The 16,444-nt window shown below is 38.3% G+C and overlaps 8 protein-coding genes across 8 annotated transcripts; 4 read left to right on the top strand and 4 right to left on the bottom strand.

The window, feature by feature from the left end:
- Nucleotides 1-21: 21 nt before the first annotated feature.
- Nucleotides 22-3,225, top strand: BATDEDRAFT_86422 (uncharacterized protein; the record flags this gene model as incomplete). The annotated part of the gene is made up of 9 exons (XM_006677002.1): nucleotides 22-201; nucleotides 381-962; nucleotides 1,114-1,841; nucleotides 1,907-2,009; nucleotides 2,106-2,272; nucleotides 2,340-2,631; nucleotides 2,724-2,852; nucleotides 2,921-3,015; nucleotides 3,123-3,225. The coding sequence occupies 9 exons, from the start codon at nucleotides 22-24 to the stop codon at nucleotides 3,223-3,225; spliced, it is 2,379 nt and encodes a 792-aa protein (XP_006677065.1).
- A 286-nt stretch (nucleotides 3,226-3,511) lies between these two features.
- BATDEDRAFT_86423 (uncharacterized protein) lies at nucleotides 3,512-4,282 on the top strand (the record flags this gene model as incomplete). The annotated part of the gene is made up of 1 exon (XM_006677001.1): nucleotides 3,512-4,282. One exon carries the CDS (start codon nucleotides 3,512-3,514, stop codon nucleotides 4,280-4,282), a length of 771 nt encoding a protein of 256 aa, XP_006677064.1.
- A 329-nt stretch (nucleotides 4,283-4,611) lies between these two features.
- BATDEDRAFT_22986 (uncharacterized protein) lies at nucleotides 4,612-7,122 on the bottom strand (the record flags this gene model as incomplete). Its single annotated transcript, XM_006676615.1, has 7 exons — nucleotides 4,612-5,089; nucleotides 5,189-5,577; nucleotides 5,656-5,764; nucleotides 5,863-5,982; nucleotides 6,065-6,670; nucleotides 6,755-6,779; nucleotides 6,978-7,122. The coding sequence occupies 7 exons, from the start codon at nucleotides 7,120-7,122 to the stop codon at nucleotides 4,612-4,614; spliced, it is 1,872 nt and encodes a 623-aa protein (XP_006676678.1).
- A 377-nt stretch (nucleotides 7,123-7,499) lies between these two features.
- BATDEDRAFT_3612 (uncharacterized protein) lies at nucleotides 7,500-8,787 on the bottom strand (the record flags this gene model as incomplete). Its single annotated transcript, XM_006676409.1, has 4 exons — nucleotides 7,500-7,706; nucleotides 7,792-8,121; nucleotides 8,208-8,577; nucleotides 8,663-8,787. Coding segments are annotated over 4 exons (1,032 nt in total), but the record flags the coding sequence as incomplete, so codon positions are not given.
- Nucleotides 8,788-8,971: 184 nt separating this feature from the next.
- Nucleotides 8,972-10,353, top strand: BATDEDRAFT_86424 (uncharacterized protein; the record flags this gene model as incomplete). The annotated part of the gene is made up of 5 exons (XM_006677000.1): nucleotides 8,972-9,029; nucleotides 9,293-9,432; nucleotides 9,560-9,628; nucleotides 9,757-10,034; nucleotides 10,116-10,353. 5 exons carry the CDS (start codon nucleotides 8,972-8,974, stop codon nucleotides 10,351-10,353), a joined length of 783 nt encoding a protein of 260 aa, XP_006677063.1.
- A 1,154-nt stretch (nucleotides 10,354-11,507) lies between these two features.
- Nucleotides 11,508-12,930, top strand: BATDEDRAFT_9327 (uncharacterized protein; the record flags this gene model as incomplete). The annotated part of the gene is made up of 7 exons (XM_006676432.1): nucleotides 11,508-11,572; nucleotides 11,653-11,959; nucleotides 12,040-12,222; nucleotides 12,284-12,414; nucleotides 12,482-12,576; nucleotides 12,635-12,690; nucleotides 12,820-12,930. The coding sequence occupies 7 exons, from the start codon at nucleotides 11,508-11,510 to the stop codon at nucleotides 12,928-12,930; spliced, it is 948 nt and encodes a 315-aa protein (XP_006676495.1).
- A 119-nt stretch (nucleotides 12,931-13,049) lies between these two features.
- On the bottom strand, nucleotides 13,050-15,672 carry BATDEDRAFT_86647 (uncharacterized protein; the record flags this gene model as incomplete). The annotated part of the gene is made up of 11 exons (XM_006676868.1): nucleotides 13,050-13,086; nucleotides 13,222-13,418; nucleotides 13,492-13,631; nucleotides 13,712-14,021; nucleotides 14,085-14,183; nucleotides 14,257-14,375; nucleotides 14,462-14,547; nucleotides 14,643-14,889; nucleotides 14,980-15,062; nucleotides 15,153-15,522; nucleotides 15,600-15,672. The coding sequence occupies 11 exons, from the start codon at nucleotides 15,670-15,672 to the stop codon at nucleotides 13,050-13,052; spliced, it is 1,761 nt and encodes a 586-aa protein (XP_006676931.1).
- Nucleotides 15,673-16,065: 393 nt separating this feature from the next.
- Nucleotides 16,066-16,421, bottom strand: BATDEDRAFT_86646 (uncharacterized protein; the record flags this gene model as incomplete). The annotated part of the gene is made up of 2 exons (XM_006676867.1): nucleotides 16,066-16,132; nucleotides 16,336-16,421. The coding sequence occupies 2 exons, from the start codon at nucleotides 16,419-16,421 to the stop codon at nucleotides 16,066-16,068; spliced, it is 153 nt and encodes a 50-aa protein (XP_006676930.1).
- Nucleotides 16,422-16,444: the final 23 nt, after the last annotated feature.

Genomic DNA, 16,444 nt, shown 5'->3' with positions numbered 1-16,444 from the left:
ATTCCAGAACAGTTAGCAGATATGAAGATAACAACAGATAATAGCAATGGCCACAATGACACTGATGGCCATGAAATGGTATATCCGCAGTCATGGAGTATTGTACTGCGCAATAACGAAACCAGACAGTTGGTTCTATACGACAAAGAATCGCACACTGTTACAGTAAAGTCATTGCAGTTGGTTCCACGAGAGCAACAGGTACTCGCTGCGAGTGTTGATACCGTACGATAGTACAATAATGGACATTGATATGATGAATGGATTGAGATCGTGTGATAATCGACATGCAATGAACGACTCCATTTGTCTGTAGTGGTTGTGCATCACCAGATTTAAACTAACTCGTTGATTGAATCTGTCGACTATTTCCTGCATAGATGCATCGACAATCGTTTTTTGATTCGACTGCTGAAGATACCAGCGGTAATGGTATGGAGCCTGGACCTACTCATCGCGCGGTTGATGGTAGAAGTTCTGATGTATCCACTTGTCCCTTGTGCAGACAACCACTCCAACACAATATATCCAACACTCAACGACCGCCAGGTTCTGGATCACAAACACAATACACCGATCCATCATCATCAGACAAGTCGTTTATCGATGCCGACTATTTCTGGATGCTATCACGACTAGATCGACCAGCAATTGAACCTCCAACTCGTGTCATGACAAGACAATCTATTCAACCTATTCCAAGATTGGCAAAACCCAATCTGTCGATATCGAATACACCAGCATTTACAGCAGATGATATCCCGTTTTCTAGTTCTGCTTTTCCCGCATCTCCAATTTCAGGTTTGGACAATACAGAATCAATCAATGGGATTGGAATGCAGCGACAAAAATCAAGTCATTTAAATAGCGACAGTTTCAACCAGGGATATTACGATCGGTTTTTTGTCGAGGAAAAGAAACTGGGTCGTGGACAGCGTGGGAGTGTGTTTCTTTGTCAGCATGTAAGATTACACATATATAGATTTGATTTAGTTTGGTTTAGTTTGATTTGATTTGGTGTTTAGATATAATCGTGTCGGACTGTAAATATAATGGGGTGCTTGATATTGATGGCTGACCATAATGATTGGATATGCATCACCAACAAATCAGGTACTGGATAAAGTTCCACTGGGTCAATTTGCTGTCAAAGCCATCCCAGTAGGCACTTCGCATACATGGCTTGTCCGAATGCTCAAAGAAGTTCATCTTCTTGAACGTTTGAAACACATCAATATCATTGAATACAAGCATGCCTGGCTCGAGTACCGCCAGCTCACGCTTTTTGGACCTTCGATCCCGTGTCTGTTTATTCTTATGGAACTTGCAAATGGAGGAAGTTTGGAAGAATATTTACATATACAATGGGATCCTATGTCGTGCGATGACAAGAGCAAGGAAAATGAAACAAATCACAAACAAAAAATGTCATTCAAGGCCAAAGTTGCTGCAAGACGATTCCGACGCTCAATTGGCTCGAGTCCACCAGGACGGAGCGAGTCATTGGCTTCTGCCATGAGTTCTAGTAATTTGGACTGGAATGGTACAGAGCACAACGAAAGCACGCATACGTGGCCACCACAATCATTGTCAGATTTGGCATCGCAGCAGATTGGTCAAACCCGAGACACGAGTGATGATGCCAGCACGTTTATTCACGGTGGAATTGGTGTTGGGTTGGATGGCAAAAAAGTGAGATATTTGACTGAAAAAGTGATCCGGAGTCTGTTTTTGGATATTTGTCATGGACTGGAGCATCTGCATCGACACGGAATCATCCACAGAGATCTGAAGCCTCCAAACTTACTGCTGCGATATGCAGACGAGCATCGAAATGGAATGTAGGTTGTATACTCCACATATGCGAAACCATACTGGTCACTAACAACTGGTTGGCTTTGAATAGTCCGCGAGTGCTTATATCCGATTTTGGCGAATGCGAAGTCATATCCGATGCAATGGAGCGTGAACGAACCGGAGCAACAGGAACACTCGAGTTTATGCCTCCGGTATGCGATTTTAGTGTTTGGGTTTGAGTTTGCATAGTATACATGGTTTGATCAACTGATCAATTGATACGTTAATATCGTGGCTGTATATAACAGGAACTGTTGCATAAGGACGTTTGTGGACAGTATTTACCCAACCACTCGCTCAAAGCAGATATATGGTCATTGGGGGTTGTTCTATACTATCTCTGTTACTCATCGGTGCCATATGTACAAGTAGATGATGTGGATCAACTCAAAGAAGACATTATAAACTTCAAGTCGTAGGTATAGCTGCACTGACAATGATGGTTACATATATACTGAAATGTGTGTTTTGTGATGGAGCAGAGTCCGGTTTCCAGAAAGTGGCAATCGCGTTCCAGAAGATCTAAAGCAACTGATATGCCGATTGATGAAAACCGATCCAGATGCAAGACCTACTGTCGATGATATTTTGAGACGATATGAACAAGAAAATATGCCAGCAGAAGACGAGACTCAGTCTGGTCGCAGGAATTCTATCATGCCTCGGTTATCTGCTCATCACGGTGATCTTCAATGTGATGCCGTCAATGAAAGTCAAAATCTCGTCAATGTTCCAGACATAACAAAAGTAGCCGAGGTAACAGAGGTAACAAAGGTAACAGATTGATGAATACAACTGTATCAGAAGTTGCAGTAGAGTATGGGTTGTATTCGAGTCAATGTATCAATCCATTATCAAATATTTAGTTACTACAAACCGTGTCTGAGCCAAACCATGCAGCGATACCGCCAGTTGGACTGAATGACATCACACGTGTAAATCCATCATTACAATCACCCACGACGATCCATGTTGGGTTATGGATTATAGCCAAGGTATATCACTGATACTTTGACATACTATTATGAGTCAATCATATTGTTTATATATTGATGATTTTCAGGTTGGGACTGCATCGTTGATTTGTTTTCCCGAATCGGTTCGAATGGTTGCTCTCAACACTATTATAGCATCGATGCTGCTGGATCTGTATATCATGTAAGTATTGACACTGATATACACTAAAGTTACTTGTATTGTGAGTATATTGATTACTGATTTGTTGATTGAATTGTGAATGGATATGTTGAAACTATTATGGCTAGTGGAAATCCAAAGTTTATGCGATGGATAGCAATTCAAATCATGGCAGCAATGATTGGATATGCGTATCTGACAGGATACGGTTATGGAGGAATATGTATTTAATAATGATCAATAAACTAAAATGCAAATACCATGTATCGGATGAATGGTAGTTGGAGTAATGTATATATAACCGAATCAGACTCGAGTACAAGTGGTGAGCAAATGATAAAAGTGCAATAGTTGAACTATTTTGAATACATTTCAAGATAACTGAAATACAGTTTGATTTATTTTTAGGACTGTACAATCTGTAGTAACAATCATGTGCCAAATGGAATTGGTATTTGATGGCAGACTCGGTTTATAAATGGAATACAAATTCAATTTTCGTATTCTAGTTTATTCTATGCACAACAATCCGCGATTAACATACTCGACTGTCAAGCCAGATCTACTATTCAACTCAACCATTATAGCCATTGTCCATATGGATTGTTGCTCATCCAACCAGCCATCTCGTATGCGGCATTCTACTCACCACTTCAACAAACCATCTCAACAGCCAACTAACTCCATCACTGCTCATATTCCTTATAGCAAACTTCCTCGCCAGCACTATCGCAGCATGATGTTTACTAAACACCAGCATTATCACCCAAAGAACTACAAACGGAACAAGTCCAACTACATCCACTCTCGAACAACCAACGTCAATCCTAATCACTGTTCTCTGGGTCATCCTTGTCCTCCTTTATGGAAGACTCACTCAAGGACAAAAACCTGTCGCTCTTGTTCATATGCTTTTCTGCCACCTCCATTGCAGACACCCTTGCTTAATGTGAAGCCTCGTGTAGTGACGCTACAGACATTTAATGGCTGTGCAGCAACTGATGCTATTTCATCAGATAAGCTGCAAGAGAATCTTGTCGACAGAAGACAGTATGAACTAGGGTATGGTTCGCTTCTGTGTTCCAATACTCCAGATTCACCTCCTTATATACCCAAATCCATTCATGATTGTAATGCTGAAGTTGCACTTGATGATGAAATTGACCTTGCTTTTAATGATCTTGATCTACTAGACTCATTTAGTCCTGCCACTCCATACCAGTATGGTCGTGCTACTAATTGCTCCACGACTCCAAGTGTTGCTGCTGCTTGGTTGGATGGTGGCTAGACTATTCTATAAATGTATAGCTCGATTGGGTATTAGTAGATTCCTGATTGTTAGATTCAAATAATCCACGCATGATGTAGTATTTGCTTGTCGATTGCTTTGTTCATGCATATAAACTATAGATTAGATGGTCGTTTGTAGGCTCAGTTTTCATGTCATTAAACTCTCCAAGTTTTAGATTTTGCATTTCCAAATAAACAGTGCTTTTGTTCTTGCTGCTCTGTCCTAATACACATCAATTTTATTCCACAACTTCAAGAATCTACTCATCCAGCTGGTATCTAACAGTCACAGTGTTTAATATTTCACAAAACAATGCGTCTTCATATTCACTGTTTTTTACTAAAGTAGCCGAGTAATGTTCCTTTTTGACCTTGAGCAGTAAAACTAGGATTGGTTTTGGACTGAAAACTAGATGCATTGACTTTCTTTTGTAAAACAGCCGATCGCAATAATCCATCAATTTGACGAGTTGTTGCAGTCGTAGACACTCCATTTTGCAAGTCGGATTGAGAACCAATCGGTCTAGATTGACGACACACTCCACCCATTCTATCAGATACCAAATACGGAGAAGTATGTTTTGATGTCCCTGATAAACAAGAGTTGGATCCAGTCGAGATATCAGAGCCGTTCTTGCGTTTCATTCGAGAAGCAAGTTGCTCAAATTGACCAATACTGGCTCGCTTTTTTCCCAGCATTGCGCCAGGTCGAAGTACATCCAAACTACTCAATGCATGACGAACTGTAACAACTTGTCCATCATTCAAATCCGACAAGTCACTATCCATAAAACATGGATCGGCACTAATACACGGCAAATACGCAGTTGAAAGGCAAAACAGTTCAATTTACAAACATCTCAATATTCAATATAAACAGCATGTTTGAACCTATTCAACGTACCTGATATTCTGCTTAAATGTGCTTTTTTGATGTAGTGATTGATTAGATTGGGAAAATGTTGTAGTATGCGTATTCTTCGAGGACGAGTCTGACACGACAGTGGAAGGTGAGATCAAACAATCCTTGAACCGATCTCTACTGGGCGAATCAGTCGTCTGTAGCTGCGCTTGTCGAATATTCATCAATTCCTGTTCCAAAATAGCAACTCGATCCAAAAGTGGTGTATCGCATGATGTCGATGTATGCATAGTAGTGTTGATTAATTTACCTGCATTGGATTTGTGTGTCAAGATATCTTTAGCAGATAGTAAGGTATATGATGGCTGGCAAGTGGCAACCAGCTCGTGTTGTTTTTTGATATCCAGATGGCTTTCTTCCAATCGATCATACTACCAGAATAAATGAAATCAAGTTTAGTAAACATACTACAATAGTCACGATATACAGAGTCAATTTCATTAGCGCACTTTTGCCTTTAAACTATCTAGCTCCTTACGAGCATAATCTCGCTCCTCGCGCATTTCATATGCGCGTGTTTTGTATGTTTGCGAGTTTTTGTGGAACGTTTGGATTTTTCTAGGTGATAATAAAAGCCAGTCTTTAGTTGTATGATACCAATTATGGTCAAATTCAAATCAACTTTGCTTCAAAATCATAATACATGAACAACAAACCTGTGATATTCTTGTAAAATATCCTTTAGATCGGCAGCATTGTCCATTAAAGCAATATCACTGGCTCTACCTTGCCAATCCTCATTGTCTATAGATTTGTTTAAATCGATGCTTTCCACTCTTGTAATTAAAAACTAAATGTGATTAATTGCTGTGATCATCAAATATGTCCATTCCACAATCAACCATTCGTGTAGCATACGTTTTATAGGCAGCAAGTTTTCGCTGGAGGTTTTCCGAATCGCTCTTATGACGACCAATGGTTTCTACAAGCTTAGCATGATACACTTTTGAAGCAGCTTGAGAAAGTTCTGCATTCAGCAACTGTTGTTTTAGATCCGTATTGATTTTTTCAAGCGAATCCAATTTTTTTTGAAGAATAGCCATTTCCTTTTTCGAAGCTGCTTGAAATGACTTGATTACGTGTTCTCCTGCTTTTAAATGTTCAAGATCGTTGAGAATATGGTTTCGATCCGTGATGGTATCTTCAAGATCGCACTTGAGTGACTCTATTTCCTCTTGCATTTCATCAATAAGAATTTGCTTTGATGCCAAATCTCGATGCAAAAATGCCACGGCATTATCTGAACAGGCTTGTTCATGAGATCGTGTGGCATCAGAGGATAGTCTGGATGCAGCTAGAGGTGGTAATGAAGAAGATGGTTGTGCTGTAGACAAAGCCAATGGAATCCAAAAAAGTCCGTTTGGAAGAAACACAATCTCGGGTAGTGTGGGTTTGATAAACTTGACTGGTTCTCTGCAATTCGGACATACACGCTTAGATCCACAATTTAACCATCGAATAATACTATTGATACGAAAACATGCTGGTTTAGAAATACGACCCAAACATATTCGTGCGTGTCTTGAATGGATCATTTAGATTACTTACCATACAGAGTGAAATACATGACTGCCTGTATATATTAAAGTTTTTAATGTAATTTTTGGGATTGTTCAAGTTTGATAGTGGCAGTTTAAATCCATGCCAGATATTGAATATTTAGTCATTACAGTTCTAATGGTGTATGATGATTTCACCAGCCAGTTTACATCTAATCAAACACAACACAGCTTAAACCAAGTCACCAGTTGAAAATGGATAGACTACTTACATTTTGGCAAGATGCATTGCTGGGTCATCTGTTTCAGAAATGACTTGTCGAGTTCAAATGTTTCGGACTTTTCCTTTGTAATGGATTTAAACAGCGGTTCCAAACACACAGTGCATGAATGAGGTTCGTTTGCAGGATGAATCATTGTAGTAGAGCGAATATTTCAAAAATCATCAATAGTGTTGAGCAAGTTTAGTCAACGTTTGCCTAAATTGGTTGTTAACTAATATTCCAACTGCCAATGTCCAACACTGCGAGCAGCTGAGAAAATAAACAAAATGTCTGTACACTTGAGAATCAACGATATAAAATAGAGTTGTATCAGCTAATCCAATCCACGCTGGTAAGATTTCGATTATTAGTCAATATAACTATCAAAATAGTTGATGAATGTCAAGATTCTGTCCTGTTTTAAACATCGAGTTTGACAAATTGCAATTCATTAATATTGATGGTTGTGAAATTCAGAAAATATCCAGATTTGATGCAACTACCAAAGCCATTTCAGACATCGCTATCCAAAAACAACAACTTCAATAAATATGCGACAACATCTACGCTCAAAGAATTGCCCAGTAGTTTATATTGTTGCGATCTAGGCACTGAGTCTGGGAATTCAAACGTATGCAGCATGCCAATTGAACCATTCAATACACCATCAATTGGAAATCCGTGCAATCGAGCAATTTCTCGGGGAGTGAAAAACCGAGGACGAGATGCTACTATTGCCTTGCCATCATCGGAAGCAAATGTGGCCTGCAACTCCAAAACACATCACCATATTAGATATTGATATCCAACATACTGCATTTACAAATACTCGACTACTCACATCAAGGTTGGCTGTTTGTAGAAACGATCCAGATCCAATAATGTGATGGGATCCATATGCCTTGGTAAAACATGAGCAGCGCGTATCAGTTGGTTTGACCAGATCGAAACGGAATGTTTTCCTTTTAAGAATATATTGTTCAGGAACAAGGAATTCTGATATATCACAATGCTGCTCCAAATAGGTTGATATTGCTGGAGGGATGGGCAATGCAATGCCGGATGATTCCGAATCTAGCCTTGTAATCATATGTGATGTTTGCAAGCAAGACAGGTTGGATTTGCCAGTTGAAATGCTACTGCGTAGTTTAGCCTAATTCATATCAAATCATATTAAATCGGATCAGTATCCACTGTGGAATTGGCAGTAACAATACAAACCAAGCATATGAGACTCACGGCAAGATAATATCTTCGACGATCGTTTGAAATACCAATTTGAATAGGACTGATTAGGTACTCCTTGACATCGTAATTGCATTGGTCAAGAGCTTGAACCAGTCGAGATCGGCATTCAGAAGTTTCGAAATTGGGAACATTTTCCACAAACACAAATCTGGGAGGGATTGCAATGTGCTGGAGTATTTCGATAATACGCAGCAAAGCAAGTGATCGATTGTCTTGATGATCCAGACTTTTTCCACCTTGAGTGAATGGCTGACAAGGCGGAGAGAGCAGCCAACAATTTGAATCATACTTTTCAATGTCTTTAGCTGTGAGTGTGTCGATGCTCTTGTTGGATGGTTTGATGCCAAAATTGTGTTGATAACTAAATATTCAAGAAACCGTCAGAATGTCATCCCTGCTTGGGATGAGCAACAAACCAATACTGTTCATTTGAAATCCAGACTAACCAAGAGTTGGCATGCTCATTCACGTCAAAGCTTGCAAGAACAGTAGCAGTAGATTCTGCCCGTTCTAATCCATAATGCAGACCGCCTATTCCTGAAAAAAACTCTAATACTCGAAGTGGTTGCTGCATCTATAAATATTTCGAGATTAAAACCAAAGCTGTCCATGTTCAGTTTTAGTCACATTGCTCTTTGCCCAAAACTCTGGCTTCCATCAATCTATCGAGTAACTGGACGGAAACTTTTTGTAGTTATCGAGTCCATTCACTTTTTGGTAGAAACATTGCAGGCACTAATTAATCAAACATCAGAATGCCACACTTGGTCGCATCCTTTGGGTTCGTGCTATCAGCAGTCATTCTTGTAATTGGTAAGTATTTAATCTGCCTCGGACTCTTATTCAACGCAATACAAATGCTGGTCAGAGTTTCATTATCAGACTATCGATTCAGTCAAAATGTCACTGCTTTCCGATTGACCTGCTGGAATTCAACGAAGCTCAAAATCTAGAGTTGGCAGCAATGCAATCTATTTATACAGCATATTGACCAGTAATGGAACGGTTTAACTGACTGTAATACACTTGCATCACTTTTGAATTGCTTATCTGGATTGTGATCCATGTACAATCAGCACTGCTGCTCTCTGCGTGGTTCTTACTGGGAAAAAATGGCAGATCTAGTTTGCTAGGAGCCGTAGGAAGTACGAGTACAAGGGACACTGTTGTAATAGCTGGGCCATCTGGATCTGGAAAAACTGCACTGTTTTACAAGGTAAATCAGCTCTAATAGCAAACAAATGTTTTATTTGTATCCATGCTAATACTTTGAGTAGCCAATAAGCTAAACGCACTCTGCTGTTATTTCTGTACAACCGATTTGAAATGATTTGGCATTTTAGCTTACTGGCCATCGGTCTATTGAAACATGCGTATCTATGCAGGAAAATGTAGCACCGCTTGCAAGCAATGTGAGTTTATTATTTAGTTTAGAAACTTGACTGGTATGAGGTTGTGTGCATAACTGATCTTGTATGATTTATACAACTAACCAGCAAATCATTGTTTTGTATGTCGACTGCATTTGTCAATTTTGTAGATGTTGAATACAAAACTTGTTGATATTCCAGGTCATTTAAGATTACGGTTCAAGTTTAATACATTTTTGCCCAGCGCAAAAGGGATCCTGTTTGTTGTGGATTCATCCCAACTTCGCAAGGAAGACATACTGCGTTCAACATCAGAGTACCTCTATGATGTTCTTACAAATAATACCACCTTGAATAGCGAATTGCCAGTACACATCCTGTGCAACAAGAATGATGTGATTTTATCACTTACACCTGCACTTGTAAAGAGCATGCTGGAACAAGAAATGTAAGCGCGTTTTATTTCCAAACCGTACTCATGGCTGGTGTGATGATTCATTGATGTTTTGTTTAATATACTGCTGTATAGTAACCAATTACGCAAAGCACGAAGCTCTGGCATTGCTGCTCAATCTGAAGGGGATGAGGATGTAGCATATTTAGGACACGAGGAAGATTTCAAATTTGAACATCTTTCCAACGAGGTTACGTTTGCATCAATCAGTTGCAAACCGATATCGGCTGAACAAGACATAGACAATTCGACTGACTCCAACAAAAATATAGACGATGTGCAGATGGTGTTTGAAACGATTGCAGAGTGGTAAACTAATACCATGAATACATGTGAAGCATTCTTGGTATTATCTGAAAATGTGGATTTTGTTTTTAAAGTGCTTTATTCTCGTGCAAATATAGCTTGTTTATGCAATCTTGAGTAAACTGTAGTATGAAAACAGGATATGTTACAGATAAAGCACAGGAAACTTGGTTTCACAATGCAAACAATCGTGCTGTCAGGTATATTGGTATCAAAGTATTAGCCATCTAGTATAGCAAATAGTGGTGCTGGATTGGCAACAGTAAAGAATCGAGCACACATACTGCATAGTCAGAATAGAATGAGAGTTGTCATTGGAACTAGTGTAATCTTGATTGTCACAATATTTATTGCAGAATATCAAATCTGGTCAAGCATCTGCATACTAGTATCAAGATTGAATGCCATCAAAAACATCGAGCGATTAGAAACATTATATAATATAAAATTAAACTATGGCTTTGAGCTGGAACTCTCATTTGATATAAATATACATTTCCAGATATTGAGTTTGACCGTTATCAATACAACTCTACTTGTATCTCAATTTTACGAATACGTTTGCGTTCTAGTTCAAGAGATCAAAGATTGTATGCCTTGAGAATGCAAGTTGTTTTCATGCCAGTTACTGAATACTTGGTTTGAGAGTTGCAGCTTGAACAAGTATCAAGAATATGAAATTTACTAAAACTGTGATGTGAATATCCACAGATGCTTATACAAAAATAGACAACCAATTCGGTCAATTAATTGACATGACATTAACAGTCAACGATTGATTATGTATTTGACATAAAACTGCTGTGAATCAAATGCTATTTTTGCATCACGACTTTCCCGTTTACCAACAAACTGTCAATTAAGCCAAACATGAAGGTGATCTTTTCACAATTGTTGCAATATGCATCGACTGCTTATGTCCCGCAGACTTATTTGTTGCAATGGCTTGCTTGCTTCTACTTGTGCTCGCACAAATTTACTAACTATTACAGCACTTGGCTCTAACATGATTAACGCTGCTTCTATTCATCATAATCACTCTTTTTTATTTACCTGCAAACGTTCTATACAGACTATTGCAACTCATTCTGGAAGGTTGTTTGATCTGTTTAGATCATGTATTTTGTAGTATTCAACTTGCATGACCTGTATTTTAACTCAATGTATATACAATATGCAATATTCAGTTTTCACGCAGATGAATCTCTTGCTGTTTACATGCTTAGGTTTGAATCCATGTCTATATAGTATTACTGTTTATTTGATATTAAAAACTGATCTATTTAAAACATGATGTTTTGTTCAGGCTGCTTCCAGAGTACAAAGATGCTAAACTTGTACGTACTAGAGATGCTAGTGTGATTGAAAGTGCTGATATTGTTGTGGATGTTGGTGGCATCTACGATCCTAGCAAGCATCGCTACGATCATCATCAACGTGAGTTTGTGGATACATTCGATAGCGATCACAAGATTCGACTATCAAGTGCCGGACTAGTGTACAAGCACTTTGGTCATCGAATTATTCGTGAGGTTCTTGGTTGGCATCAGGATGAACAGGAAGATATAGTGCATATGCTTTACATGAAGGTCTACGATGATCTAATTCAAGAGGTAGGATCGTTTGTAATGTGTTGTAACATTTAGCAATGTTGCATAGTTTCAGTGTCTCACCTTTTTTGAATTTATTTTAGTACGATGGTGTAGACAATGGAGTATCTAGATATCCCAGCAATCTTGATCCAGCTTACAAGGAGAGCACTACAATTTCTCATCGTGTCTCTGCTTTGAATCCATGGTGGAACCAGTCTGTTGACGATATGGATGAGCGATTTGCCAAGGCAGTTGCACTCACTGGCATGGAATTCACTGACAAGGTGCAACTAATTTAACAGTATGAATTTGAAGGGATACAATTGCTAATATGTTGTTTTTTAGGTATTATATCTTGGAAATGCTTGGATTCCTGCTCGTAAATTGGTGCAGGATGCACTCAATGATCGCAAAGCTATCCATCCATCTGGGCGTATTATGGTTTTTGATCAGTATTGTCCATGGAAGGAATATGTGTAAGGATTTATGTGAATCAAATCTTGTTGCGATTTTGGCATATTCTCATTATTTTGTTCAATTTAGATATCTCTTGGAAAAGGAAAACAAAATTCCTGCCTCTGAGCAGCCTCTTTATGTTCTCTACCCTGATACTTCTTCCCAATGGCGTATTCAAGCAGGTATGTTTTCATGCGTGTTGATTTCTTAGACTTTTGATTAAAAAACTTTAATATCTAGTTTCTTGCAATCCCTCGTCGTTCGAGTCTCGCAAAGCGCTTCCTGAGTCGTGGCGCGTAAGTTTTACCTTTGATTTGCATTGAAACGATTGATTGTATTATATTTAGAGTGTATCGTATGTCTAACGCTATTTGACTAAACCAAAATATACGACTTTGTTGCAAATTGTATTTATGTAATATTAGGGACTTCGTGATCAAGAACTTAGCACACTTTGCGGCATTGATGGATGTGTGTTTGTTCATGCCAGTGGATTTATTGGTGGAAACATGACAAAGGTATGTCTTTTGCTGTGAGTGTAGGTATATGACTTGTTTAGTCATTTGCTTACTGACATGATTCTGAGGATAGGAGGGGGCACTGAAGATGGCAGTACGTGCACATGAAATGTGAAGTAATATTTGAATAGCCAAAATCATGATGTTATGATTGCTGGGACGTCTTCGTGAAGTCTGGTAAATGCCATAATAAACAAACATGCATTAGTTTCAATTGCAGTTGGCAAGCTACTTGGGCTTTATATTTCAAGAGCACTTTCTAGACATCTACTACTGCGTACAATGTATTACCAATTGAATAGAACTTACTTTTTCCAATAATCCCTGTTTGATTGCAAATTTGAGACTGCAGGAAATTTTCCATCCTCGTTCATGTACTGATCCCATACCTCATAGAGCGGTAACACAATATAGTCGATGAATCCAACTTGGCATTTGCTGATCACTGTTGTTTGACGATCCATAAACATTGAAATGGGCAAACCTCGCTTACGTTCCTCATCTCCCTATAAATTAGCATTTGTATTTACATGTTAACAACATTCCCAGTTAACATTGTATAGGCGTGTTGTAACCTACTTGTTTAAAGAACTCTTCCATAATGTTTTCAGCCCATTTTGTGCACAGCGGCAGACTTTTGGCTGCATTATTGATATCACTACACTTTATTGCAATATCCATACACAACTGGCGGTCTTTGGGATCTGTAAGTTCTAAACCTAACTCACCATAATTGTTATGAAATATTTTAGCTTTTTCATAATCATGCAAATCATGGCACGACAAGGCCATTACTTACCTGCACCGTTAACTTTGTTTTTGAATTTAGCAATATATTCAAAATGGGCAGTCATGTCTGTGGCCAAAATCATTGAAATAATTGACGCACGCAGTGTTTTGTATTTTTCGGGCGACACACCTGCAAGCACATTGCATCCAGGCTCATTTAGCATAATATCAAATCCTCTTGCAGTATGATAGTGTTCCAAAACAGATATGTCATTATATCTGATTGCTGCTTGTGATGAGGTTGCAATCATAAATGCGTTGTTATATCCAGGGTGATCTACATCGTGCATAGCTGCTGCAATGATTGACGCAAAGGCATCCTATTTTCAAAACAATTAAGCTTTTACAATACAACTGTCTTTTGACTAATCAATTTGCCTTACTTCGCTTGTCACCAGCTCATTGAGCCCCAATACAGTAAGGAAATAATGTAATGAATGCATAACATCTGCGGCATGTGTGGAATTGTGATATGTGTTGGCCTATGGTTCAGACATAGATTTACAATTAACACGCTTGCAAATCAGTACTGATCACCAATAGAAAATAACTCACTTGATAGTTTGCTTCTACTTTGCTCAAAAATTCACGCATTACTGATTCTCCTACATTGAATGTTGCTTGAAAATTGTAGATTTCAAACAATGCCATGCCTAAATGATACAAAGGCCGACCTGCCATTGCAAATTTATCAATCCCAGTAAAGATTAATCACATTATCAGATTTGTGAGCGTGTCAACCGAGTCAGAAAGTATATACCTTTGGTGACTCTTGCTAGTTCAAAAATATCAAACTCCCAGGTGTCAATGTTCTCCAACACCTCGACAATACTAGGATCGCGTGTTCTAATTAAGTGATATCCAAGCCATTCAGTGATCTTGACAGCACCAATTGTTTTGAAAACAAGCCATCAATAAACCACAAAATAAAAATGACTTACCCAAGAAATATTAGTCTGGAATGTGTCAATGACAGCATACTGGCGTAGTTATTAGTCATTAAATTATTTGATTTCAAGTCCGTTGTCAGTTTTGGTGCTTCATTTTGGTGGATCATGGCATTCAACCATTTGTTGACATCCGTATCCATTGCATCTTTGTTTACGTTCAAATTGGGTAAAAAAAGCTGGTTTGACGATAAAAGAGAAATCACATAATCCAGACTCTCCATTACGTCTGCTTCAAGATCTTGAATATTTCAGTGCCCAAAAACAGTGAATTAGAGCAGTTGACATATAATCAGCATTTTAGATTTAATTACAATGATTAGTAATATACCTCCTTTGAATTGAATATCCCGGATAACTTTAATGACCTTGGTAATTGGCGAATCCAAATCAAGATTGTCCTTGACATGCATTCTAAACCCAACCAAAATGTAAAACAAATATTAGAGAATCCATGCATTCAATATACTACAGAAAATTAGCGTCAATTCATCTGAATCTTACTGGGCTAGTAGTTTTTTTAAATCCGCATTCTGAGTCATCAAATTTGACACAGCGCGTCGCCGATCAATAAGACGATAGGCATATTCGCAAACGTGTCGATGAAGCATAAATGATGATGCACATATCAGCAGAATACTGACAATAAATGTGACTTCTTGCTCATAAAAAACTGGAATAGAAATAAGCCAATCGCATTTTGATTTGTCCATATTCGGAATGTATAGATATGGACATGTACATATCGATTCTGACTTTTCCAAGCAGTCTATTGCAGGATTTGAGTTTATTGGATTGACACCAAGAGCCGAAAGATAAAATGTAGGTGTGCTCAATGAAGGAAAAATGACAAACGTTTCAACCAGATATATAACTGAACAAGCAAAATAGTGAATACACAAGTATGGTATCCATCAAGCTGTATATTTAACATTTCAGTTGAATTCTTACCAATAAAACATATTGTAATACCGCCTAAATGATACTCAAGTTTTGGACGACTGATTTGAAGTGTGATTCCCATGATTGAGGCATACCATAGACCACACAAAACGGTATGAGCGTTTCCTGTAAATGAATGAAACAAGGCATATGGATAAAATGAAAAGTAAAGCGGTAAAATGCTCATTGGATTTGCTTTGTAAACCAATCGACTAAGTTGCCATGTTATATATGAAACAAATATGTCTAAATGGTGGATTAGCTTTAATTGCAACCATAATAAAAATCATTTATGAAAAGAGATTTTGGTAATCAAAACTTACATGTAGGTAATGCAGGATAATATAAATTTGAAAATTTTGAGAGAGTGGACAAGATAAGTATAATTCCATGCCATGAGTAATGTGCTGCCAGCTAATAATTGAGCGTGTTAGATTCTACGTATCGTTTCAAGCCTATTTGGCTCATATATAAACTATACCTGGGCTTGTATTGGTCCTTTAATACTTTCAGCACCATCGCCATGGTCGCTTGTGTATCTTCTATTGATAATGAGTCGTTTAAAGCAATATCAGTATTTTGGTCGAAGCTGTACCATCACTAGACAGAAACTATATCATATTTTTGAAACGCTGGCTCATTATAGTTTATGTACAAGCAGACTTTCAAAGAATCACTTTGAATTAACAGCATATCTAATACAATGGCTCGCATATTCAGTTTACATCTGATACAGTCAACGTACACTTCAGAGTCGCCTCGCAAACGCGCACTTCGATTCATAGAAGTGATACTATACTTTCCAACTCCAGGTATGGTATACCGAGGCATGCTAGACATCTTTGAGTTATGTA

Source organism: Batrachochytrium dendrobatidis (genome assembly GCF_000203795.2).
Source record: "Batrachochytrium dendrobatidis JAM81 unplaced genomic scaffold BATDEscaffold_2, whole genome shotgun sequence".
NCBI classification, from domain to species: Eukaryota; Fungi; Chytridiomycota; class Chytridiomycetes; order Rhizophydiales; genus Batrachochytrium; species Batrachochytrium dendrobatidis.
The sequence above is the reverse complement of the archived record's forward strand: the minus strand, read 5'-3'. Positions and strand labels throughout refer to the sequence as shown.